Source organism: Temnothorax curvispinosus, unplaced genomic scaffold (genome assembly GCF_003070985.1).
Source record: "Temnothorax curvispinosus isolate PA1 unplaced genomic scaffold, ASM307098v1 QBEX01004775.1, whole genome shotgun sequence".
Classification (NCBI taxonomy): Eukaryota; Metazoa; Arthropoda; class Insecta; order Hymenoptera; family Formicidae; genus Temnothorax; species Temnothorax curvispinosus.
This window is the reverse complement of record NW_020214555.1, coordinates 1,710,838-1,737,613: the sequence shown is the minus strand read 5'-3', so window position 1 is coordinate 1,737,613 and position 26,776 is coordinate 1,710,838. Positions and strand designations below refer to the sequence as shown.

At 32.0% G+C, this 26,776-nt stretch overlaps 2 protein-coding genes across 3 annotated transcripts; both read right to left on the bottom strand.

Annotated features, from left to right (window-relative positions):
- LOC112454099 (acyl-CoA Delta(11) desaturase) lies at window positions 1-5,564 on the bottom strand. The gene is made up of 7 exons (XM_025015317.1): window positions 5,458-5,564; window positions 4,828-5,015; window positions 4,397-4,527; window positions 1,977-2,182; window positions 1,417-1,599; window positions 573-903; window positions 1-438 (listed from the first exon to the last, which is right to left on the bottom strand). The coding sequence occupies exons 2-6, from the start codon at window positions 5,000-5,002 to the stop codon at window positions 594-596; spliced, it is 1,005 nt and encodes a 334-aa protein (XP_024871085.1). The 5' UTR covers window positions 5,003-5,015; window positions 5,458-5,564; the 3' UTR covers window positions 1-438; window positions 573-593.
- A 2,020-nt stretch (window positions 5,565-7,584) lies between these two features.
- LOC112454054 (acyl-CoA Delta(11) desaturase-like) lies at window positions 7,585-25,239 on the bottom strand. 2 transcript variants are annotated; one of them, XM_025015240.1, is made up of 6 exons: window positions 24,917-25,239; window positions 12,528-13,062; window positions 10,243-10,373; window positions 9,788-9,993; window positions 8,800-8,985; window positions 7,585-8,655 (listed from the first exon to the last, which is right to left on the bottom strand). In XM_025015240.1, exons 2-6 carry the CDS (start codon window positions 12,805-12,807, stop codon window positions 8,340-8,342), a joined length of 1,119 nt encoding a protein of 372 aa, XP_024871008.1. In that variant the 5' UTR covers window positions 12,808-13,062; window positions 24,917-25,239; the 3' UTR covers window positions 7,585-8,339. The 2 variants fall into 2 exon arrangements, with proteins under 2 accessions (XP_024871008.1, XP_024871009.1); XM_025015241.1 differs by lacking the exon at window positions 24,917-25,239 and adding an exon at window positions 24,313-24,905.
- Between the last annotated feature and the right edge of the window lie 1,537 nt (window positions 25,240-26,776).

Below are 26,776 nucleotides of genomic sequence, written 5' to 3'. Positions count from 1 at the left end.
TTTAGCGAGTATCGTTCTTTATTAGACAATAAATTTTATCAGGCGGCATATACTTAATTTATAAAAGAAATAATATATACAGGAAATTTCATGATTAATATAAATTGAGATTTAAATTGTCCTACAATTACCCAGTAAACAAAATGTTAGCAGCATGCGCACAAATTTGCAACAAATTTGATTAGATTCTACACCAAAACTATCTGTGTTCGCAATGAGTTCGTGTTCTGTCGAACACGAAGCCTGCCGACAGGCAATGTGAACAAATTGGCAATAGAAACCACGCAAGATAAAGTCATGTTAGGAAGTTTTATCGCATTTCTGGCAACAGTTTGCCAACATCGTCTGATACAGCAGCTGTGTGAAATTTGTTGCCTTTCTGACATGAAAAATTTACTGCAAAATCTGCTCAGAATCTATCTGCGCAGGTTTGGCTATCTGCAATGGGTAAATAACTTTAATTAGATGTTTATTTTGCATATATTATTACACAAAATTTCAAACAATTTACTTTTTCAACTGAAATTTACAAAATATCAGTTACATATAGTAATTTCATTAAATTAATTTACTCTCTATGCGAATTCGCTTTCCTAATGGCGATATATCAGCTTCTCCTTGTAAGCAGCTTCTTCCGCGTTCTCTTTTATCTCCGCCAGAGCTTCATTCAACGTCATCTTCGATGTTGCGATCTTGTAGAGAGCTTCTCGCACATCGTCGCTAGTGGCGGTCTTTAGCTGATTAATAAGTCCGAGTTCGCGCCACATCTTGACGACGAACGTGATGAATCCCGTTTCATAAGTGCCGAATTCATCATTTTTCCAGTCCCACGGTATCACGTAATGATAATTCAGCCAGTAACTCTTCGACAAGAAAAAGACGGAATTGTCATCGACCGGGAACCTGAAACATCAATGTTAGATTAGAAACAAACTCAACAGACATAATGACAAAGATTACGCTATTATAATTATAAAAAATACAGGGACACGAATGTTATTAGGAAGGAAGGAAGGAAGGAAGGAAGGAAGGAAGGAAGGTAGTTATTAAAGTCTCACTAATACCAGAATTTTTAGATAATATAAAATTCTAAGCTTGTGTTAATAACAACATAATTTTATTAATATCTTAAACTAATTGTCAGAATAATATTAATATCTTAAACTAATTGTCAGAATAATTGTATAATTGATATATAAAACTAAATCTTTTATGAAAGAGAAAGAATGTAGTTTAATTTTTACTCGTGATGCTTTTGGAATTTACGACAAAATATTCTTAAAATCCTCAGATTCCTCAGTCAAGCGCTACTTGCAATGTATACCATCCTTGTCAATACGAACGGTACCGTGACTTTTCGGCATCTCGAAGAATAGCTTGTATAAAAGCGAGAGAGTATTAAAAACAGATATTAACTTGTCTCCTTTCTTCAGGCCCCAAACCAATAAGGCGCTGTTTACTAGCCAAGAAATATTGGTGGTTATCAATAATCGCGCTGCGCCAATGATTAAAAACGAGTTTATATATGATTCATCCAAGTATTCTATAGTCACGTAGACAGGTACCAGAAGTCCGAGCAAGAAGAATATCCAGTAGAACCTGCGCAATATACTTGTTTTAATAAATTATTTTTCTATATCGCAATTAGATAGATAAGTTATAGATTAGAATTAGGCAATATAACGCTTTGGAATAGAATCCCCTCAGATACAAAAAAAATGAAATAAATAAAATATGATAAGTAAAGATATAGCTAATAAAGAAAAATGTATGAAACTAGAAAACTAAATAAATAAAGAGATAGGAAGGTAAATATTCCCTGAAAAGAAAGGATAATAACGAAGCACAGAACTATAGATAATAATAAAAAATTATAAATAATCCCGTTTTTATATAATCTTCTATACGAAGAAAGCAGTGCATAAAAAATAAGCTGTTTTATAATACATTTGAACTATATAATTGAAGAGTCATACTTTCGTTGCGTCCAAACATATCCATCCATATCCACATCGCGCATATCAATGTCTTTCGCATATGTCTCCAAGTCAGAGGGTGCTGATAAGAGATTACTAATCACGTGGGAATAAAAAAATCCTTTCTTATGATTGTACGGGTCCTTTTCGGTGCCGTAATATCTATGATGCATTCTGTGCCAAAATACCCAGTCATATATTGAACCCTGATAAAAATTTAAATATAGTTATTTTTGTAATTTACATTTTTTTTATATATATGCAACATTAAAAATTTATTAATAATGCTAGATAAGATTTTTGTTCATTGTACAGCCTTCGTTCTTTATTGTAAAATGCATGTCTCTAGAGTCGCATTGACTTTGCGATTACACTATTCGACAAAAAATTACTTTTTTTCCTAGTACAAAAAGAGAATATTTGTTTTCCGTAGTTTTTTAAACGCCGAATAGGAACTCTTACTAAATTGCTCTATCACGTGAATACTAATCTGATCACGTGAATACTAATCATTGAATACTAATCTAATGTCATGTCATTGAATATTAATCTGATGTTTTGATAAATTCAAAACGGAGCTGAATTCTAATCTAATGTAAAAATTCGACTATTTATAATTTTGATATCTGCTATAAAAAAAGGGTTATTTTAGTGGATTTTGGCATATTCTAACTGCACTATGTGACGTATTGGAGAAGTTTTCAACGATCTGAAAAACTCTGGAGTTTTAGTAACATAATTTAAAAAAATATTTCTTTAACCCTCCGTCACCTCCCTGGGTTTTTTTGGGCACAAGCAAAATTTTGAGCTCATCATATATGTCCGAAATAAAGAGAGGGCGAGGTTTGGCTCCCCTCTCGAAAAAAAGTTGTTAGTAGTGAGAATTCACTCGCCAAGGGACGCCAGGATCCGGCAGGCTGGACAAAATGAACCCAGGGGGGCAACGAAAGTAGTAAAAATAACGGTGACGGAGGGTTAATGATCTATGTTTTATGTAAGTTACAATTTTGATACAATAGACTCTATGTTAATCATTAATATCTTTTAACTATAATCAACACAACAAATTCCTTTTAAGGGCTGAAAGCCCTAACAACATACTTAATTTTGATTGCAATAAAACTTGTCCAACGCATCACATAGCCTAGTTATAATATGCCAAAATACACAAAAATAACCTTTTTTGCAGCTACAAATTTCTCAAAATTGTGACGTAATAATAAACGGGACAGTATTCAACGGGATAGTATTCAAAAACCTACGGAAAACGATTACTCTCATTCGTGTGCATCTTTTTTTGTTGGAAAGTGTTATTAGTTAGTTAACATAATTGCTATTATGTATTGCATATGCATATTCTGAATAGGATGACTTCGAGCTTTATGATATAGAATGTATCAGAATGTATAAGTAATGACGATAATTGCGCAATACAGTTTTATTAAAAATATATTGAATAAAACCACTGAAAGAGTGAAATAGCGAAAATGTTAAGGGTGCAATTGAACAACCTTTAAGTGGTATGACAAGCAAAAAATTTATCTTCTTTTATCAAACTAAATATTTAAGAAATAAAAAACTTTGAGTATTTAAAACTTTGGCACATGATTCTATATTTTTTTATACTTAAATAACCATACTTTATATGGTAATTTTAAAAAAAGAATTATTAAACAATATTAATAACGGGAGTTATTGGTAACGAAGAAAAGCAGTTCAGTAGCTGGTGATGGACATGAAATCTCGAAAACGGCTCCAACGATTTCTTTCAAAAAATTTTTATAAGTTGTTGAAAACAGTAACTATATAAAATGTATTGGAAACAGAATTAAAAAAAAAAAATATTTTAGTTGTAAAAAAGTATAAAATTGCATTTTTTTATTAAAATAAAAAAAAATGTTTTTTTTTTTTTGCTTTCAACACATTTTAGAGGCACTTTTCTAGATTATGAATCCGTTTTTTAATTTTGTTTTAGATTTTTTGTTACTCTGGAATCATGTCCACAACCAGCTACTGAACGGAAAGAACTATTTCCCTTTATTACCAATAACTCCCGTTATTATTAATATTTTTTAGCAATTATGGTCATTTTGACCATAAAAGAGTATAGAATTATGTGCAAAAGTTTCAAATATTCAGCATATTTTATTTCTTAAATATTTAACTTAAAAAAAAAGATCTATCTTTTTCGCCTGTCAAGGTTGTCTACCTCGTTAATAGTCATGTAAAAATGCATGTAAGAGATAAATATTAAAAATGTAAGTAAAAAATAAATATTAAAAATAACATTGCCATACAAAAATTTTTTGTACTCTAAAATTGATTTTACTATATTTTTAATTAATTGGCACAATATTAAAACACTTGAATATTTAAACAGTATTTAATATTTAATCGGTGCGGTTAAATCTTTTATTTACCACGCCTGCCTTAGTTTGTGCTAGCATTATGAAGAGTCGGAGTTGCCATGTAGCGACAAAAGTGTTGTGTGCATATAATCGGTGAGCACCCGCTGTCAGTCCTATGGAACTGATTGTGACGAGGAATATAACTGAAATTAGCACAATATTAGATTAATATTAAATATTGCCATAACATGTGCGCGTGTTAAATGACCATCAATAAGAAAATAATAGACATATTACAAAAATTAATCCATTGGCAAAAAGCTTTATTCATGAATACATATTTAAAGCTTGTATTTTACAGGATACTTAAAGGTACTAGCAGTTTGATGTTAACATTATTTTGGAATAGTGGCAGAAATAAGCTGATCTCATAGAGAGTTAATTGATTTTATTTTTATACCATTTTTCGTTTATAGTTTTATGTAATGATTTGTGATACTTACAGTAGAATACTGTCAGCCATTTCGCTTTAACGAACAGAAAGTATAATCCGGCCAAACCAAAGGCGTGAAGATAGATATAAAACAGGACGGCCGTCCACTTTATAGATCTTTTCTCCATTTCATTGCTGCTTTTGTTGGTGCTGTTGCAGTTATTCTCTTCCTTGGTTTCCGTCATGTCGATATTACGACTATCAAAAAAAAATTTAAAGTTAATACGAACACTTTGCAAATACTTTTCAAAGCCATTAATTGCTATTTAATAGCACAACAAATATAATTAAAAATTATAATGTTTTGCTGAAAGATGTTACAGTAGCAAAAAATAGAATAGATTAATTAATTATGGAATTATGACTTCATAAAGATGTAAAATATCTTAAATAATTTTATTCCTAATGTATCGGTAAATTATAATATAGATATATAATTATAGATGTAAAAGAAAAATTGATACAACGATTTAGAAACTATCTAAAGAACGAAGTTAAACTCGGACGAATAGAATTATTGAATGTTTTATTAGGTAAAAGTGAGAAGAGACTAAAAGATAAATACAGTTGGAACAAAAAATACAAGAAGCGTCGATCCACATTCTTTTTTTTGAAAGATAAATGTATCTATTTTACTTACTTCTCGAAACAGAGCCGCACTGAAACGCTCTTCTGGAAGAACGGTAGAGAACTACATGGCGAAGGTAATGTTGAGGATATTCTGTTTGGCCTTACGACCCATTCAGAATTTCATTATCAACAGAAATAAGTTACTTTTTCCTCGTCATTTCCTGCCTGTTAGAATTCGATGCATTTGTCAATTGCGCACATGCGTGACACATGACGGAATTGCTTAAATAATTGTTATTGTTATTAAATTGTAATTTTTTTTATAACATCACGAAATTTTTTATTTTTTTTATTTTCTTTTATTTTCTTTTATTATCTTCATGTTGCATTCGACAATCCGTAAAATATAGATTATATGCGTATTTAAAGGATTACTGAGTAAAGCGATTTATTTCAAAGACACATTTATATATGAAGCAAATTATAACTAGAAGCTGCGTAGATTACATATTAAAAGAAATTTTCCTTTTGAAAAAGATCTTTTTTTATTTCAGTTTTGTATTTGGAACTACAACTCTATAACAAGCTTAAGATCTTCAGGTGAAAGTTACTTGTTACAGAGACAAAAAATACATCTATCATTTGCATGAATATTTTAACATTAACGAACATTGAGCAATCTATACGAAGAGCCTACTGACTAAGCCTACATGCAAAGCAAATAATTAAGTATGCCGCGAATGTACTTTACACTTTGTCCGCGAATAATGGAGTAAAACAGGTTCACATCAACAGTCAAATGATGACGATGCTTTTCATATTTGCGTCTTTTTGCGAGATTAATTCATGCATGTGTTTACAGACACCAATATAATTATACATAGATTATCGTAGCTACGCAATGATAATAAATAATATAATAAAATTGTAATTCAAATTGTTGTTTTGTTATCAAAAATCGTACATCTTATATAAATATTATATTTTGTGGAAATATAGGAAGTTGAGCAATAAAAAAATATATTGAGACATTTACTTGAGTATAATAAATTTAATTATACATTTTGTATTTGACTGGTTAATCGGCTGTATTTAAATAAGTTACCTTAATAGTTAAATATATCGAAAAATATAAGTTTAGCTGTTGCTCGCAACGATACACAAATGATTAGTGTAACATATATATTTAAAGACAATTATACTTACATACGTATTTAACAAGATGTTTATAAGCTCATTATTATTTCATAATTATTTATATCATACATTATAATTTTCAATATTATAATCTTATACATATTTTAAATTAGATTTCATTGGCTAAGTTTTAAACTGCAAGTTGCATGGAAAATTTCCATGTATCATTTCCATAATTCAATATACTGCAGTATTAAATATCAAATATTTTTAACACATATTATATAGAATACACATATAACAATAGGATTCGCTTGTGAACAATATAGGAACTGTGTTGGAAAGAATATCTTATAAAAGGCACCATAATTATCATGTATAATCATATGTATAATCTGTTTAAGCTAATTGGTCGAAGTGACGTTTCGAGATACCAAAGTATAAAGCATAAAATTAAGCGTAACCATAAGAATATAAAAAAAATATACATTATTGAAAAACATAAAATAATAATTTTATCTTAACCCTTAAATGCCACCCGGGGTCCAGCGGACCCCAGACCCTTTAAAATGAAATGTTTTCAAATGTTCTTGCCAAAAATAGAGCTCATGCTCCCATTGATGATAGTTGAGTGATTGACCTACCCGTTTGTACACTTAGCAGTACTCAGTTTACTTAATTTTTTATACTATTTTGAAATTGAAATTTTAACAATATAAGCATTTTATTCTCTTTTCTAAGTCTTGAACAACATTGAAAATAATTTTCATAACTAAATATCAAAAAATCAATGAGTAAGGAGACATTTTTCATGCTGGGGTCTTTTAGACCCCATGTGTCATTTACGAGATTCTTGAGAAATGTGGCATTTAAGGGTTAAATACAATGTTATATTAAAAACAAATCATATCAAGATTTTTATATTTTGATATATGTTTCAAACTTTAATGGAGTATTAATTGAAATTTTTTGTTATTACATAGAAGAAACGAAATATATGAAAAATTTTTTGTGAAAATTATCTCGATAATATGTGAGGATTTTATTTTCATCTTCGATTTCTTTTCATATCGTCAAAAACAATAAATTTCAAATACAATTTCCTAACTAAAGATTTAAAGAAATAAAGTATTTCAAGAATATACAAAACTTATCATAGAACATACCAATATACAATGGTCTCTCTCATTCAGATTATTGTACTTTGCGTCATTCACATTCAATAAAAGAAAAATTTTTATAATGCACAGTTATACGACAATAACAAATAACGATTACATACGTATTATATAAAACGTAATAATACGTATTATTAAACACTGGCTTTCTATGTATCAAACAATGGACCCTCGATTATGCGAAGTTGTATAATATTTACCATTGTACGTTGTAAAATTTATTATTATGTTATATGTAACAAACAATTCTAACAAATCTCATAAATATACAATAAATAAACAACTTATGCATCTTAACTCTATGATGAATTTTATAAATAATTTATGGTTGTCGTAATTAAAAGAGTTTATTTATTAATCGCTGATTATAATCGAGAGCCAACTGTACATTTATCGACTATCTTGCGATTAAAATATCTCTTTAATCGTTATAAACATTTCTCAATGGTATACAGCAATCTATGTGGAAGTTGAAGTTCCAGAGAGTCTTAAATCTGTATCACTTTAGCTCAAATCTTTGTGAATGATTTCACGTGGTCCACGTGTGACGTATTAGAGGAGGTGCTTCTCCTCAACGTTTTTTTTTCGATCCATCCGAGAGAATTTGATCGGGACACGCCTCGAGTTTTTTTCAGTCTCACATTTCGTCATTACCCATCATATCCAACTCTGTCAGATCTTCTTTCGAAATGTCGACATCGCCGTAACCCCAGACGTGACTGCCATCGCCACATCGACGCGCCCTGCGACGGATCATATTTGGCGAGACGTATTTCAGATCGTAGGCCCAACCGATCCGTGCAAACAGATCGATGAAACCAGTGGTAAGGTTGAACGGATAATCGCCTAGTTCACCGGTCTTGTAGTCCCATGGAAACACGTGATGGTAATTGTGATATCCCTCGCCGAGCGACGCGATCGACACCGCAATATTCTCCACCGGCGAGATGTACCTACGAACAAATTGTTGAATTAAAGGTCTAATATTTAGATGAAATCTTCATATATTATATTAAAAAAAAAACGAATTAAATAGTTGCTTTTTTCAATCGTCCCACCAGCGGTGGTTTTCGATAGATTCGCGATTCAATACATACTTATCATAGGGTTTCTGTCCCCACATGTGTGCCACGCTGTTAACGGAGAAGGCTATGTTTAAATTGATGCAGAAGCGAAGATTGAAGTTCACCCAGAATGAAACCCACAGCGACTCCGACCACAAGTAGCAAGGAATCGCCACCGGTAATGCGATGGTCAGCAGCGCAAATAGAGGTATATAATATCTACAGATAGATTCATATTAAAATTAATTATATATATCACAAATAATTTCATTAATTTCATTAATTATATCACGCATAAATTTTCTAAATAAAATAAGAATAATGATAAAGGTCTTTGATATATCGCACTCCTAGAAGATTACTGTCACAACTCAAAAATTCACAATTTCCAGTAGAGAAGAAAAACAAATTTAATTTAATTGTTTTTAATTGTGAGATAATTAACGCAATTAAAATTATGATATTTTGTTATAATAAAACTTATACAGTTACTTGTGTGTGTAAAGCACTTGTGACATTATTCATCCAGCAACCGCAACATAACCGGTTTAAAAGAATAACACTTTTGTCTCGTGTAGCGAATTTAGCATATAGACTTGTGACACTATTATAGCACGTAGGTAACATTTTAGGCATACTTTTTATAGGCTTAGGGGAGAGTGGGGTAATTGTGAACACGGGGTAAACGCGAACGATACTATTGTATTGTTAGAGTAGTGATATTTTTCGACTTCTCGTACTCGTACCACACTGAGCGTATATCGGACTATTGCTGGGTGCGAGAAGTAGGAGAATATCACTATTCTAATTTACAACATCAGTAATCGTTCGCGTTTACCCCGTGTTCACAATTACCCCACTCTCCCCTAACTCAAAATCGAAATTTTTTTAGTTGTGACGCGGTGTTCTTCTAGAGGTGCGATATATTTCATTTTTCCTTATATATATTTCTTTTTGCAAAATTTTGCAATATTGAGAGAAAGCGAACGATGTGAACAAATGAGTACCATAAGCTTCTTGCCTTTTTTGCCACATAACTATGGAATCCGCTTCTAGATCGCTCACATCAACCGCCTTACGTTTGGCGACGACGTCAGGATGAGGTGTCGTAAAAAGCCACCCTACATGAGCGAAGAAGAAACCTCTCCTTACGTCATGGGGATCAGCATCGGTTTCACTGTACTTGTGATGTACCCTGTGATCCAATGCCCACGTGTACGCATCTTTCTGCACAAAAAGAACATTATTAAGAAAATCCTTAGCAAAAATCATTAACTTGTTTTTTAACATGTATATATATGTATATACATTAGACATATACTTACATATAATCTATAATTATAAACTTATAATCTTTAATATAAATTATATTTTTTGTGTGTGACAGCGATAATAATACAGTCACAATCTGGTCACAATAGTAATAGAGAACTTGCTATTAAGAAGATTATTGTTATTACATAAGGGTTTACGTACTTGTCCTGTTATTGTGAAAAGGAGGACTAAAAGTAGACGCAGAGGCCATTTCGCTTTGTACGCCTTGTGCGACCATAATCTATGAACGCCAGCCGTAATACCAAAGCCAGATGTATAAATCGTCGCAAACGCTGTAATCATAAAAGATATATCCATCGACACATTCTCAGAACTTCAGAAGTATATACATTCGAATGGTTAAAATAGAGCAGTATAACATTGACGTATCCTACCCAATCTCTATCCACTTGCTATAAATTAGATTTTACGATATCATTTATTTTGATTGAAAAAACGAAAATTCTTTTTACGTGATAATTTAGACATAATGCTTTGCATGTGATAATTTTATCCAATTTATTAACTTTATCTTCTATTTTTTTTAGTTTTTTATCTTTACTATCTTTCAGTTTATCTAATTTGTAACTTCATTTTTTTTTCAAATTCTTATATAATCTTTTCGTATTTTTAATGTTGGTTCCTTACGAAGATAAGGTAATTTTCAAAGTTCGTGAAAGAAAAAAACAAGTTACTTAACAAATTGTTAAAAATAAATTAAGCTATAATATTCGTTTCTTCTTCTATCACACGTTCTTTAGATTGTCGCTTGAGAATTAAAACGTTATATATTCACCGTGTCGCAAAGCAAATGTAACCACGAATGCAGAAATCTGAGACGCGGTTATCGCGGTTTATTCTTCCGTTTTACGGGATCCAACGCCAGTAGGTTTGATACGCCGGCTTTAAACGTCAATCGAATGCAAACACGTACGTTTGCGTAACACGTCTCATTATCAGGCGTTTCTTGTAAGTATGCTTTTACGGCCATAGCCGCGTGCGTGTTTTTAGCCATTTACTTTCCACGGCCAATGCCGCGTGTGTGATTCAACTCGCGGAATATAGGTAAGATAGATAAGTTATACCCGGTAGTGTATGACGCAAATTTTTATTTCAAGCGTCTTAACACTCGCATGGCGGCGTTTAATTTTTTTTTGCGGCTGTACTGGCAAGCGATCTCGATTTACACTTATAAAAAAGTACGGTAATTTAAAAATTAAGAAAAAATTGCAAAAATATATCAAGAGCACAGAGAAAATGTGACAGCGTAAAAAAACAATACAAATATTTGTATTGTTTATAAAATAAAAACAATTATGATTATTTCCTCTCTTGACTATCAACATTCCAATCTCAATGAGAAAAACTCTGTACACAACAGCATACGACATTTAAAAATTATCGCAGCGACGTAATTTCGTTCGAATGGATTGCGTGCTCTCATCTACCCACACATTACACGCGTTGCAAAACATATTTAAAAAACGACAGATTCGCAGATAGAAGTAACCCAACGCTCACAATCAGAGTATAGTACTCGGTCAAGCGTTACGAAATTATCGCGCTGTTATTATTGTGATTAACTGGCAAATGACACGAAATTAATGGCCCGACCTACATTTTTACGCTAGCGTAAATCAAAGTTTCTAACATTCTCATATTTCAAGGATTATAGTTTTACGATAACGAATAAAGCAATCTAACATCGATTCATGTGTTCCATGTAAATGCTAAGGTCATTAAAATTATAATTAAAAAAAAATGGAATTATAAAAAGTAACAGTTTTTTGCGTATGTAAAACTTAAATTATATTACTGTGATTTAAAGTAAAAGAAAAAAGATCAGTTACATTATACAACAAAAGATGACATGTAATAAATAAAATAATATTAAGTATTATTTATTCTGTATTATGATATGAGACAGTTAACTTGCAAACGCAAATGTTTTAATTAGATTCCAAAACCAAATAAGTATTAGAGCTGTTCTGTACGTAGATTATAAATTTATCTCCACCTGCCTGATAAACGATACCGAGATAGCTATCTACCATATATCTAGTATCCCAAAGCGGGATGTTAAAATCACTTGTTCAAATGTATATTGTACAGTCTTAAAAACTAACGAAAAATATCTATTTCAAAATTATACAAAGCTGTACAAGAAGATGTGTAAAAAGTATTCTCTTCATAAAGTCGAAATGTTTATTATAATGTTAAAACCGCGAAAATTGGTGTTAATTGACGGTAAATTAAACATTTGAACAGTAAATTAAAATATTTGACTTTACAAGTTAACTAGTATCTCTTTGTATCATAATACAGGATAAATAATAATATTATCTTATTTATTACGTGCCATCTTTTGTTATATGTATAATGTAATTAATCTTTTCTGCTTTTACTTAATTTTTTTACACACGTATGGATCAGGAAATTCGTCTTACCCCATAGCGGTGTAAGCAATTTCGCTTGCGTGAACACCAAATACAATCCGTAGAGACAACCGCCGTGTATGAAGATTTGCGCGATAAGGTCCAGCCACTTTATCCTCGGCACGTACTCGCTCTCGATCGACGACTCATCGTTCTTCTGAGTCGTCGCTTCGTGGTTCTTCACTGTTTCACCGTTCGTCAGCCGATTCCTCTTCAGCGTCACGTTGCAATCCGTCTCTGGCTTGGGACACATTGTTAGCGCTATCCTTTCCTCGTTTGGCGACATCTTCATCGAGTTTCGTTCAAATGCTTTGCGGTTGTCTAGAAACCCTTGCGGACCATACACCAACAATCCTCTGTTGATCTTCCGGCATATGAATCGATTCAATCGTTGCTCTGCATTTCAAGTAGCTCTCGCGAGATTGGCCAATACCCGTGATCCGATTTATCGATTGCGATATTGTGCAAAATCAATAAGAGCGAATCTAGATATAGCGAATCGAAATTTCAGATCGACTCATCACGCAGGACGGTTCTTTTCAGTGATCTAAAATAATAACAAATGTGCATGTTGGTAAATATTTTTCTTTTAACAATATTCCTACAGCGTTAAACAACTTCAAATTTGTCAAAAAATCAACGTCAGGATTTTTAGAACATTTTATTCACTTCTATCCTTTGATAATTCTACATTATTCGTTAAATAAGTATTTTGTGATAAAAGCGATCGAGGGGAATGCATGCATAGGACATTACATATTGATCGCTGATAAAGCCACTCAGCTCGCATCGCGATAAGATTTGTTTCCAGGTATTCTCTAAAACTTGTGTTATCGAAAAAGATCATTTATTCGGGAATTATTTTATCTTTCATTGTTTGCTTTTTTTAATCAAATGTAGCATAGTTAATTTGATCAGTTTTGTTATGTTAGTACAAATTGACATTCGATAAACATCGATTTTTAATTACTGAATTATCTTAAATTTAGAACATCTGGCATACTTCAACGTCATTTCTGATAATCAACTGGGATGAGTTCGATGTATATATCTTTAGAAGCATACGAATTTATGTGAATTATGGCAAGGCTAAGTCTCTCTCGCTAACACGTTACGTATATCTCGGTATGTAAATCAGCCGAGCACGACCGCGGAAACATTTTCCACGGTGACTTAACAACGACAGGTGCAATCTGCAGAAATATCCTCGACCCAATATGCCGTGCATTATAACATTTTAATCACTTGCAAACAGTTTTAGAATTAACACGTTAATTACATAAGTCACGTTTTATCTCCGAATACCCGATAAAAGATTAATATTCCTAAAATAGATAATAGATAAATATTTCTCGTAATTTTTACAAACTAATCAAATATTAGAAAAGTATATCAATAATATAAAAATGGTAAATATATACGTATAACTTTTTATTTAAGCACATGTATTATTCGGAAAGCAGTTATTTATCATTTTTTCATATCTTTATAATCAAAATATAAATTAATGAGAGCATTAGCAAAATGTAATTAATATTATTGGGGCACAAATAATATTGTTCAGAGTCTAATTGATTAAAAGTAATATCAGAAAAATTCGTATATCCGTAAATTTCTACTGCAAAAATAACCGCACAAAAAGGTAAAACTGCAGTTAACGCACTGAATGAGAGTCCGATGAATATTCTTGGCTAATTTTGTAACAGATGATAACAGTGCAGTAAGACACTTGTCGCTAATCCTTAAAATGTAGTAATACTTTAAACGTGTGAAAAGTGTAGTAATGCTTCAAATGTATATACATTATACAAATACAACATGTTTATAGTAATTTAGTAATTAATAGCATCGTTTACACTCATAACTGACTATAATATATAATCCAGAAAATTTATTACTACATTATTAATTATAAATAAAAACGCTACTCTGTCTTATATTGCTATTTTAAATAATACGATTATAATTTTCTATAATTATAACAATGACAACAATAGTAATATATTGTTATTCTTATAATTATACGTATCAAAAGTAGATTATGATACTTGATAATTTATCAAGACTTACAAAAATATCAGCTTTCTTCTGGTATATTAAAAATTAAACAAATATACCCGGAATAAGTAACGCGCGCAACGTTTCCCGGTATTTCGATACAATATCTTTTTTTATGGATCTCCTGGTAGTGGAGAAAAAGCACTTTCAACCCTTCCCTTGGATTATTTAACATTGATACAATATCTACTGATAATTGGTTACTTTCGACAACGCCAATGCCAAACTTCGAGGATGACAAGAGAACCGACTGATCGATCAATTGACAAACTCCAACTCGAAAACAATTCGCAACTGGTGTCGGAATAACGCAGTTCTGTCGCGTGAAATTAGGCGAAGTCATGCCTTCCACCATGGGCGAAGTATCAGATTACAAATAAATAATAATAATAAATCTAAATAATTTAGGTGAAAATAATGCATAATAAATGCATTATTGTTATGAGTACAAACATGCAAAAAGATGAATTAATTTACATATTATTATAACATTAAATATTAATGTTAATATCATATATGAAAATTGTATCAAAAGGTATCTTGTATATGATTTTCTTCTGGTAATATTAACAATAATAATTTTCGCGTAATTGTCTTCGAAATAAAGAACCATTAAACCATTCTTCAGCTGATAAATTTGATCTAAAACTGCCTGTACTTTGCAAACATTTAAAGCAGAATGTGTCCTCCTTTTCGCACGTTCCTCGTCCTCTCCTTCAGCCCTTTTCTTCGCTGACTCGAAATTCGATCGATGTGCTCGCAACGACTGAAAAACGCGCTCATTGTATCTCGTAACAGCGCGTCGCCGATTCTCGAATATATATAGATATGCAAAAATATTCGGATGGTTGTCATGACCACACGTTATATGACACGACTTTGAAAATCAAGATTGACCGATCTTGTCCTTCACTGAAAACACGGCAAGACTAAACAAAACGTGGTAAAGTTTTACGACGCAACATCTCGTAACGGTGAATATGCGGTAATCGTTTTATTTCGCGTTATTTTTTGAACGCTACAATGGACTGTTTCATATTATAATAATATTTATTAAACATCAATATCAATCAATATGTAATTATATCATTAGGTGCATGTATTTCTCTGCACACACACACACACACATACACACACACAAGTCAAATTATATTAATTTATTTAACTTATTGCACGACCCCGAATATCCATATCAATTTATTTTCAAAAATCTATCAAAAATTAAGTCAGCAGTTGATAAATAATTTATTCATTGTAATTAAATAAATTGATTACAGATCGATACCTATACAAGGATACTCGAATTTATAGTAGGAAATATTTAAGTAGGCTCTCGATATATAACACCTTAAATAGAAACAAGTGAAGTTAAAGCCATTGAAAGACGTCATCAAAGATTCCTTTAATATCCGTCTTGCCGGCTTCATTAACTCGAGCTATTTCTCATTAAACTAATGGTGTTTGCTCGCTTTTAGGATATTAGGTCAACATGTAGCACAAGCGAAAAGCTCCAGGATACTTCTTATGATTAAAAGCAAATTAAATCTATAGAGAGTGCAGTATGTTTACAATAATACGCGTATTTGATAAAGATAATATCATATGGTAAAAATTGAAATTATTTTTTCTATTTATATTATATCTTATATTTGATGTTTCAAAATTGAATAACAATAAAACAATAATGTAAATAAATTTCAATTCCAGTTCAGATTTTAAAAACAAATCTAAAATTAGTTGAAAAATAAAATATTTTACATATTCTACATTTCTCATATTCTACATTTAATCTGATTTGTTTCAAAAAGAAATATTGCGTATACTAAATGCACCTGTTGATAAATTACTTATATAAAACTATAAATAGATAGTATAAATCATCATTAGTTAACAACATTAAATTTTTCTTAATTTAGACAGACAAATGAACGAACAGTATTTACATTAATACATTTATATAAAAGCCAAAAGTGCTTGTTCAAGGAAGAGGGCATTCCCGGCATTCTCTCGAGTTCAGGCATTTCACAGATCGGTTTAATTACGTTGGTGGATGTGGGCGCGAATCCGACCCCATTACGAGATACTTTTGGTCCATTCTAATCTAAAGGTCAATTCACACTTGCAGGCACGTAAACTACGGAATCTAAACTACGGTGTCAAAAATATTCCCACGTTAATCGGTTTCTGTGTGTTGCGTAATATATGTAAGTATATTCGTACGCACGTACATCATAGATGATAACATCCCCGCTTTACATACATTATTATTTTTTATATCTTCAGTTTTTATATGTTTTATATGTTTTTTAACCTTCTGTTTATATCTTTAAGAGATTATTAAATGTACGTACATTTACTGTATTAAATAATCCATACTATGCATCTCTTGACAGATTAGGTACAATCTAATATAAAGAATAAAGATAATTTTGTCTTACATAAATTTTGAAAAGAGGTTCACAAAAGGATTAGTCATCCGATAGGTTTACGAGAGAGTACACCTTGTATATCTGACATCATGACTGTTCACGGGATTTTTCCGCGGTACCTACGCTCGATTACTAACAACAAAGAACTATAATAGCATTTTCAATGAATAATTTGCGTAGTTTTGCATTCAGCAATTATGAGAAGCTCATATGTCATTAATTATTATCGATGCAATTTTGTATAAAAAATTTGAGAATAAAAAGATGCGCGGAATAAAAAGGCACAGTGTTTACATTCACACAGCGCTCGAGCAAATGTACGGCATCTATTCTCATGGTCCTTTGATGATGTAATACGTCATAAAATATAATTATTTTAACGGAAATGGTAGGTTTCGAGCCAAACGCAGTTGTCTGAACGATTGAAACTGGACAAAAATTTGCCTTTATTCTACTTCGGTTGTGATTTTTTAATTTACAAGCCATTATTTCTGTTAATTGTTTGCTTTATCTTATTCTATTAATAAACATTTCTGTTTTTTCATTTGCCGATTTTTTTACGATGACGATATTAACGATGACGGTATTAAGGATCAAAGATGCACATGTATGCATACATCGTAAAAAGCTTTGTGATTACGAAACTTTCTTAAGTCATTATGAGATGCCAGATTTCTGAACATTAGAAAATACTTTTTAAAGATTTAATGACATAAGTATACTTCGGATACTTTTTCATTACAAATTAAGTATATATAAAATAGGATTTATGAGTATACATATATTTTTGTATACTATTACGCAATTAATTTTACAATTAATTATCGTATCTATACAAAACAAAAAACGCGATTAATTTAATTCAATGTTAAAAAAAATTTGTTACTTATAATTGTAAAAAATTGACCCGTTAGTTCAGCAGCGAATTATACGATATTTGCTCCATGACACAATTGCGAATGAAATGTGCGCCGCGTACGATCAATATTTTCTCGTTCGCATACACGCTGGTTTTAAATATCGCAATTTCAATCTTTGACAATGATGAACGTATGTATCCTACATGTATCTGACGTATCTGTCACAACGCGGTACTTCATTTTCTACCACTGACCTCCCTTTGTTACAATTACGTTATTTGCTCAGCTCATTTAATTGTTTGTGAACTACTTCTCCGCAACGTCGCGTCTCGTCACGCTTCGCATATTTACTCGAGTGCACGTTTCACGAAATATCGATTTCAATTATTCGAGAAAATTATTGATTTTAAATAAGTTAAAAACATTGAAAATAGGTATCTATTATTTGATTTTGTTTCAATCATTATTAGAAATTAAATTACGCGTATTTCGCTTTTTACTATTATTTTTTTAAATAAATTAATTACGTCATAAATTAATTACATCTACATTAGAGAAAATAACGTAACGTCCTGACATCGGAAAAATACGCATTTGTGCTGCACACCCGTTATATCGTCGGTGATGAGAGGGATGCGCCGTCAGTGGCGCCATGGATCCTAAGTATAGGAGATGGATTTGATGTTCTCTCATCAATGGAGATAGAAAAGTTGTTCATGTTCTTTCATCACGATACCATTTTGTAGAATTGTATCCATCCGTTTTTAACAGATGGCGGCGAACCATCTTGACGAAGTGCTTACAAATCGTAAAGTGCAATTTTTGAAATTCTTTATTACGTACACGCCGTAGAAATTTGTTCTAATTCAATACAAAAAGATTATTCTAATTTACTATATCTTGCCTGCACAGTCAGTTGAAGATGATTTATTTATACTTTCGATCAAGTTGACGGATTTCGTAATTCTATGCTTCCGCAAATTGCGAAATGTATCGATTAAATGAAAGCGATGATTAAGCGCGTGCATTGCTCGTATTATCGCACGCAACTTTGTTAGAAACTTTCGATAACCGATTCTTGTGTATTCCTTATTGTAAAATTGTGATTATTTTTAGAGATAGTTGCCTGCGATTTCACACACCTGTGCCTACAAACATATTATCGGGTGATAATGAGAAGATATTAGTCACGCCAGTGATACGGATTGATCACATAAGCATCGATCTTCCTGTCAATGAATTACATAATGAATTATTACGCGAATTGAACGACATTATAAACGACATGACTCACTGTATCATCGCCAAAGGCGAGACGTAACGTACTATGTATGTAATTGTGACTCATTCTAAACTTTTCCTCGGAAAATAATCCCCGTGTATAATTGCACTGTTATTTCTCTAAATTATAGAAATTACCCTTAATTACTCTCAGATAGTGAGAGTTGCAGTTTTACTTCTCGGCAGTCTTACTTCTCGATTTCTTATTCCCCGACATGCGTGCGAAGCGAAGCATGTATTTTTGTACTCTAATGAGCTATAAATATCATCGCGCCCACTGCGATAGTAAACGCTAGTTCTTTCCTGCCGTGGTATTCTAATAATGTAGTTTCATTCTGAGCGCAATAATTTTCATTGGAAAACCGACGCAAGGAGTGACCATACAGGGTAGACACAGGGTGTGTCATCGACTTTATCTACGACATCTGTTTCCGCAATCGGGTTATCTTAGTAGTCGCGGCTTTGATCGGTTACCTTTGACCAAAGTAATATATTAGTGGTATAATATAACATTAGAATTTTGTTTATGTAACAATTTATATATAAAACGTAGCACACCATTTTTGCTAATTTAATGCGTCGCGCGAAGGGAGAAATTACTAACGCCTGGGGCAACGAGAATTAATTAAGCGTAATTGCGTAAAGCACTATGACCCCGTTCTCCTGATAAACTCTGATCAGTCTCTCAAGTTTGATAATGATTAATGCAAGAATTACGAGTAAACAAGCAAAAAGGGTAGCGAAACTGCGCATTAACTATTATCTTTCATGAAAATTGTTGTTATTAAAAAATATATATTGTGAAATTTCTTGAGTAATACACGATAACCTAAATGTAATAGGTATAATACATGAGAAGAGATAATTTTTGCTGTAGATAATAAAATAAAAAAAGTTTCTTTGCCTTTTTCATCACATCTTAAACTCCAGTAATTTTTAATACAATTCAGATAATATAAGTATTCAAAATCATTCCCAGTTATTAAATCCGAAGCTTTATATCAATCAAATAACAAATTAATTCACGTAAACGCGCAGTCAATTAAAGTCAAAGACTACAAACAGCGATGATTAATGCTAATGTAGCGTCTAGTGTAGGTAATAGAAATAATTCAATTGATTGTGATCAGGCAAAAAGGAGCAGCACAGCCGAGAGACTAGTGACAGAACGAAGAAAGAATAATTATGTAAACGTATTATTATTTTGCAATTTCAAATTATTTATCTTACTAGATATATTAAATGATTATTTAAAGCAAGACATCTAACTGGAATGCGTATCGACTATTAATATCGCTGGCAATGAACGCCAATTGATCAGATCAATTTTGCAATGTACTTTAAATTTGTCTCTATCGTATCGAAAATACTCAGCATAAAAAGTCATTGAACGAAAAAATATAAAAACAATATACATCTATAGGTATTCTCGTGATAAGACTACTTTTTCGTGAGAGTATTCTTATCACGAGAATTTATTGCAAGAAATCACGAATATGGGAAATAATTCTTTTTTTCTCGTATGTTCTCTAAGCATAAGCATAAAAAAAAACATTAAATATATTTAGATACGTGACAATTATTATATTTTTTAACGTACGAACAACTTCAATACGGTAATTAGATTCTGATGCGAGAAAAGGTAATTAAACGCACGTGCATTAAAGTTTTCGTAATGGAGTACATTAAAAATGATTATGGAATCGTGGAAAATGTCGCGCGATCTCTCATAATCTAGTTACGATCAATACGCGCGGAAAGTTTTGTTGCAAAAGACAAATACAGTCGCGACGATCGACAATTCATTCTACAATTCACGAGACGGCCAATCCATCCGTTCGGAGCATCGTCTTCATTTCATCTGTGCCCGACTGTGTTTAATCGGAATTTATAGTTCACGGTCGAATCGTTCTTCATCCTGCCACTCCTCGTTACCGAGAATTTTCTACCGCTTGTCTCAGTCTAGTTGTCGACGTAAGCATAAAACAACAGAGACACATCGTGTGATTGAAAAATGAAGCCACGTAAATGCTATTCGAAATCGTCATATTGTCAGACAATTGTTGATACGAATGAGACGTATCGAAAAGGATACGCGATTGCATTTATAAAACCCATTGTATAAATTAAATCCTAGAACAATAGTCAGAATAATACGTTCTTTAGTTCTTAAATTTGTCTTTATTAAGTCAATTTTTTTCAAGAAATATATATTTTGCGCTAAAAAGATACTGATTAAATTAGAGGGATTTTCTAAACTTCAACGGAAGTTACATGGGTATCAAACAACGAACAAACTATTAGGGTTCAAGGGTTAACGATCGTGCATAACATGCAAGATTGTTTAGGAGGAAGTGCGTATTCATGCGGTGAATCTCGTGTTTCAATCCACGCCCAGATTACCTGTGTGTTACACACATTACGTGACAAGCTACCTCATGGTTAAAAAAAAACGCCTTAAAATGGCTTAAAACCTTCGCTAGTGATGAATCATGTGAAACGCATATGATGGCATGTGTGTGTAAAAGAAATTAAGAAAAAATTCCAACTTCTGTCAATAGAATTGCTAAAAAATAGTAAATAAGAAAAAAGATGTCCTTATCTATACTCTCTTAATAAATCTCAATACTGCGTACAATTATATACGCATTATCATTATTACATGTACATGACCAATCAATTTGGCAAACATTACGCTTGCATAATTAAATGATTTATTAACATCAAACTGATAACTACCAATTAAAACTCTTTATCATAAAGTTGAATTTTACATATATTTTTGATAAACTTAAAATGATCTGTGAGTAACAGATTTACTTTGTTTATTAACTTAAAAAAAACTTTTTTAAGCGAAATTGGCAATACATTGAACTATAACCTTGCAATTGTTAAATAATGATCAATGTACTTTTAAATAAAAACTCAACTATAAATCAAGATATTATTTGTGCATCAAGAATGAAGCAAATCGTTCCAAATGTAAATATAAATGATAACGAAAGTCCAGATACGTCGTGAGCTTCTTGGTCATCAATTTTTGTAAAAACCACTTTTATATCAAATTATAAAAGTAGATAAAGAGGATTATCTCGCTAAGAGAATATAGAAAACTTATAAGATTACATATCTGTATTTAAATATTAACAAGCATACGTTTAATTGATTGCATACATAATTATTAGTGATTAATGGTTATCAATAATTTAACAGTCCATTTTTTACACTTTATTTCGACCTTCAAAAAGATAAGGATGACAATTAATAATGTAACGTTGATTGCTGAATGACCAACATAAAAAATTAATACTTCTTATATAATACTTTATTTTGCGTACACGGAAAAAATGATGTTATATTAACAATTAGATCTAATTGGAAATAATTTTGTTAATTCAATAACAGTATTAATAAAACAAATATTTGTTTTATCAAAACAAGAGTATAATGTATATTGTATTAACAAGATTATTTCCCGTTAGACTGTTGCTATACAATACATTTTCTTCTGTCTTTTATTTCAACTCAATGTGAGTTCTTCTCGAAAATATAAAAAATATCACGGTCATAAAATAACAACGATTAAGATCACATTAGAAGTAACGTTAAAATGAACAATGTGCGATAATCTTAAAGATTGTTCAAGAGTGGACTAGGCTCGAAGTCGCACGACACATTAGATAGGAGGAAATACATATTTCCACGTACCTGAGCTTTACATTTACACAAGGTGAAGATAACGGTGAAGAAATATACGGGCAGCTGAGTGCGCGCCAAACACATGGGAACGTAGCGTTTTTGAAGCATAACGAAAACACGCTGTTAGAAATCGCGCTGCGAGATATCGGAAGAATTTATATCGTTCATAAAATCAATTTTGAAAATATGTATCATTGGGAATGTCTCAAAAAATAATGGAGATAATCGATTAATATTGGATTATCTTTATATCATTGATTTTTTATATCAATTGATTAAAGTTTTTGATAGTATCAACATCGATTAATGTTAAGTTGCTTAATTAATTTCTTCCTTCTTATCTTTAAAATAAAGTGACGAGTTATATATGCTATTGTATTTTCTGCAAGAAGTAATGTATACACCACGAGTATATTATTTTTCTTCTGCAGAAAATACGATAACACACAAAAAGTTTGTAAATAAATAGTAGCGACATTTATCTGAAGTTAGAAATCGTCAATATTGAATAAACCATAAATTTTTAAAGTTTTTCAAAATGAACATTGAATAAAGTAGGGACATGCAATAAAAAGTAGTTACATATCAATTAATCAAGTTGTAGGAAATCTACGAAATAATCGACTCTCCAAAGAAAACAATATCAATCATTCAGACTGACATTTGTTAAATATGGGTTGTGCCCATGAACACTCGTTAAAGTTAACTGAGATTTGATCGATTCTCTCTCTCTCTCTCTCTCTCTCTCTGCCGTTTTTCTTTGAAAAACCTAAGAAATGGAATATTATTTATAAGTTGCATTTAACTGTACCTGTTGTAACTTACAGATGATTTAACTGTACCTAATTACAATTAAATTATCTGTAAGTTACAACAATCATTGAAGAGTTTTATATAACATATACTTCAAACTGTTGAACGCGGCTCGATAATATTTACTTGTTATGTTTCATTTACAATTCTGAACATACGGAAAATGCTTATTTAGTATCTTCTCTTGTTTGCTGAGGCCACTTTGTAAATACATTATTACCGCCCAGTCTCCAATTTCACACGTGTACATCCATACACGTCCTACCAGTAATTAATTGCACGATAATTTTGCAAGTTATACACTACGTCAGAAGTGGATTATAACGATAAAATGCAATAAATTCACAAAATGAATTTAATTGATGCCCGATCACGCGACCGTAGTGCACGATGTCAAATCATGCCTGTAATTTATCCTCGGACGTCTCACATGACATTGACTTAAAATACAATTGTATAACATATAATTCTGTCAATAATACAATATTTTTTATTAATAAGACTACGTCGTGTCTCAACATGTAACGCGTGGATGTTATTTAGATATCTTAATAACCGAGCATTTATCAAATGTGTAAATATTTCATACGTTTTGTCTAACTGTATTCAATTCTCGTAGGGTCCTGGGAACAACACATTTACCGGAAAGACACTTACCGGAATGTAACGCGACACTTGCTCCTCTCCTCAAGACTGTCCACAATTTAACAGGCTATCGCGGCTGTAGACGGTTTTTATAAACCCTCTGCGATAACGTTGGCGATAAGTGCACACTTCGCGGGTCTCTCCGTAGTTTAAATTTGATTCAGATTCGTGTTTCAAGCGCACGTAGTCGCTTATCGTTTTATTACATATATGCAGGAAATTCTGGGAAACTCGATGACGTTATTTCTTCTAGCGTGCAGTAGTCAATCTTCATAGAACACGACATATCTTTTCGCGAAGCGATCGAAAATTCAGTCCACGAGTGTCGACTGCCGTGGCAACGCAGGCCGATCGGCTACTCAGCATTCACGACCGGTGTCACCGGGATCAAAGGATTCCGCGTGCGAGGTGTCTCTCATCAGGCTAATCGAGAAACGCTCACGGTTGCAAGAAAAGAAAACTTTTCTTTTTATCCTATTATCGCGTGTTTCATCGTGTTTACGTGCGAGTTCGAATTTTTCGAACTTTAATTTCGAACGCGCTTTCCACCGCAACGTGCGCGTTTTTATAATCCTATCAGTTGATCAGTTATTTCTTTATCGGTTGAATTACTCACTGTGTCTACGACGGAAAGTTGTAAGGAAAATCCACGGCCACCAGCCAACGAAGCGCGCGTACGAATGCAAACTGAGCGTCGTCGCGACGTGACGGCTTTCACACGGCGCCGGGTTCCCCCGTTTCGGAACATCGCAGGCGGCAATCATCATCGGTGCCGGCACAGTAGGCTTTATAGCTGCAGATGGCGCCAGTCCATGAAGATCCATGAAGATCCAGGAAGAGCCATGATTTAATTAAAGGGATCCTAGTTTTGAAACGTAACTCGCGATAACAAGTAATTAAATTTTGGAGCAAAGTTTCCAATTTAAAGCAATGCAAATGCAAGATTAAGAGTAGATATAGAATATAGAATCCAGTCATGTAAGTAGATTTGAAATCAATTTTTCTCTGATAAAAAACCTGTGACTCCAATTCTTGGAGTTATCAGCCATCGCAAACACTGCCATGCAAATCCAAGTGTGTTATTTTAGCTAAAGCTCTTTGCTTACACATTTCTTGCCGTTTTAAATAACGTCATTTAACGCGAATGAACGTATTAACTTTTCATTTAATACGATTAAACATGTTAAATGACGTAATTTAACACATAAAGAAACATATATGTAAAAAGAGTTTCAGTCTAATGTGTCATTTTTAGACGTTTATGCGTGTAAAAATAACAAACTTGGATTTGTAATGAAAAGATGGTTTGTAAATTAAGTTTCGTGAGATACACCGAATATACTTATAGCGCAATCTTTATTAAATCAATTTTAAGTGGACCTTGATAACATTTTAATTTATTATTTAGCTGCAAAAATATTTAGAAGTCAATAAAATGACTTAAATTTTTTACCTGCTTTTAATCTTTAACTGCCCGGGCAGGGTCTGAGTGGACCCCAAGTTAGCTATTTTTGTTACGCATTTTTTCAGTTGTGCGAGATATGTGTTTTATTTATTATGTACTCTAAAACTGACATATCTAACATTACTTTTAGAGAAAACAAAAAAAAACTTGTGGGAATCCCTGCAGATACCACCCCTGACTATATGTTACTAAAAATAACGCGTGTACTTAAAGATTAAAAAATATGAAATCTTATACCTGATGTTATAAAATGTTTTTTGTACTTTTAATGTAGTATCGCAATTCGGATAAATAGTTACATAGGCGATCGAATTGCGGTTAATAACCTATATATATTTAAGTAGAAAAGAAATCGATTCACCGATTTATTGATACGTGACCGGTGTTATATTAGCCTGCATTGCATGAAGAGCAAACCCCGACAGTTTCGATCGATAAGTATCACATGCACCGTACCTACGCTGTTAAGATTCGGGAATTGAAAGAATGGATCATTATGCATTATTGTTGCTCAAGTTCCATAATGCGACAATTTAAAGTGCCTACAGGTATTTTATACTCGTAAAATAATCGTAATTTTCAATCTTTTATTAAGAGCGTGATTAATACAGCCTTGTGTTTCTTGTTCAACTACTTCAAGGATTAATGTTTTATGAATATATAAAAATTGTCAGTTTATTGTCAAAAAATGTTTTACATTATTTTAATTATTCGAATATTTATTATACAAATGTAAAATACTAACAAAGAGCCATTTAAAGCAAATGATATATCAAAATGATATATTACATGGGCGTTTAAAATCTCATCAAACACCGATTAATAATCATTATAGAATTAAAAAAATTGCAAAAAGAGCTACATTAAATTGCATATAAAGACAAATATGTCGATAGATAAATAATGATTGATGATAAATGTAGGAGTGGGCCCCTAGTTCGGTGGCGCTAACGGCAGAGGACCTGCGCGCGAGGCGCTTGCGCGAGGACAGTAGTGTAGGTCAGGGAGCGC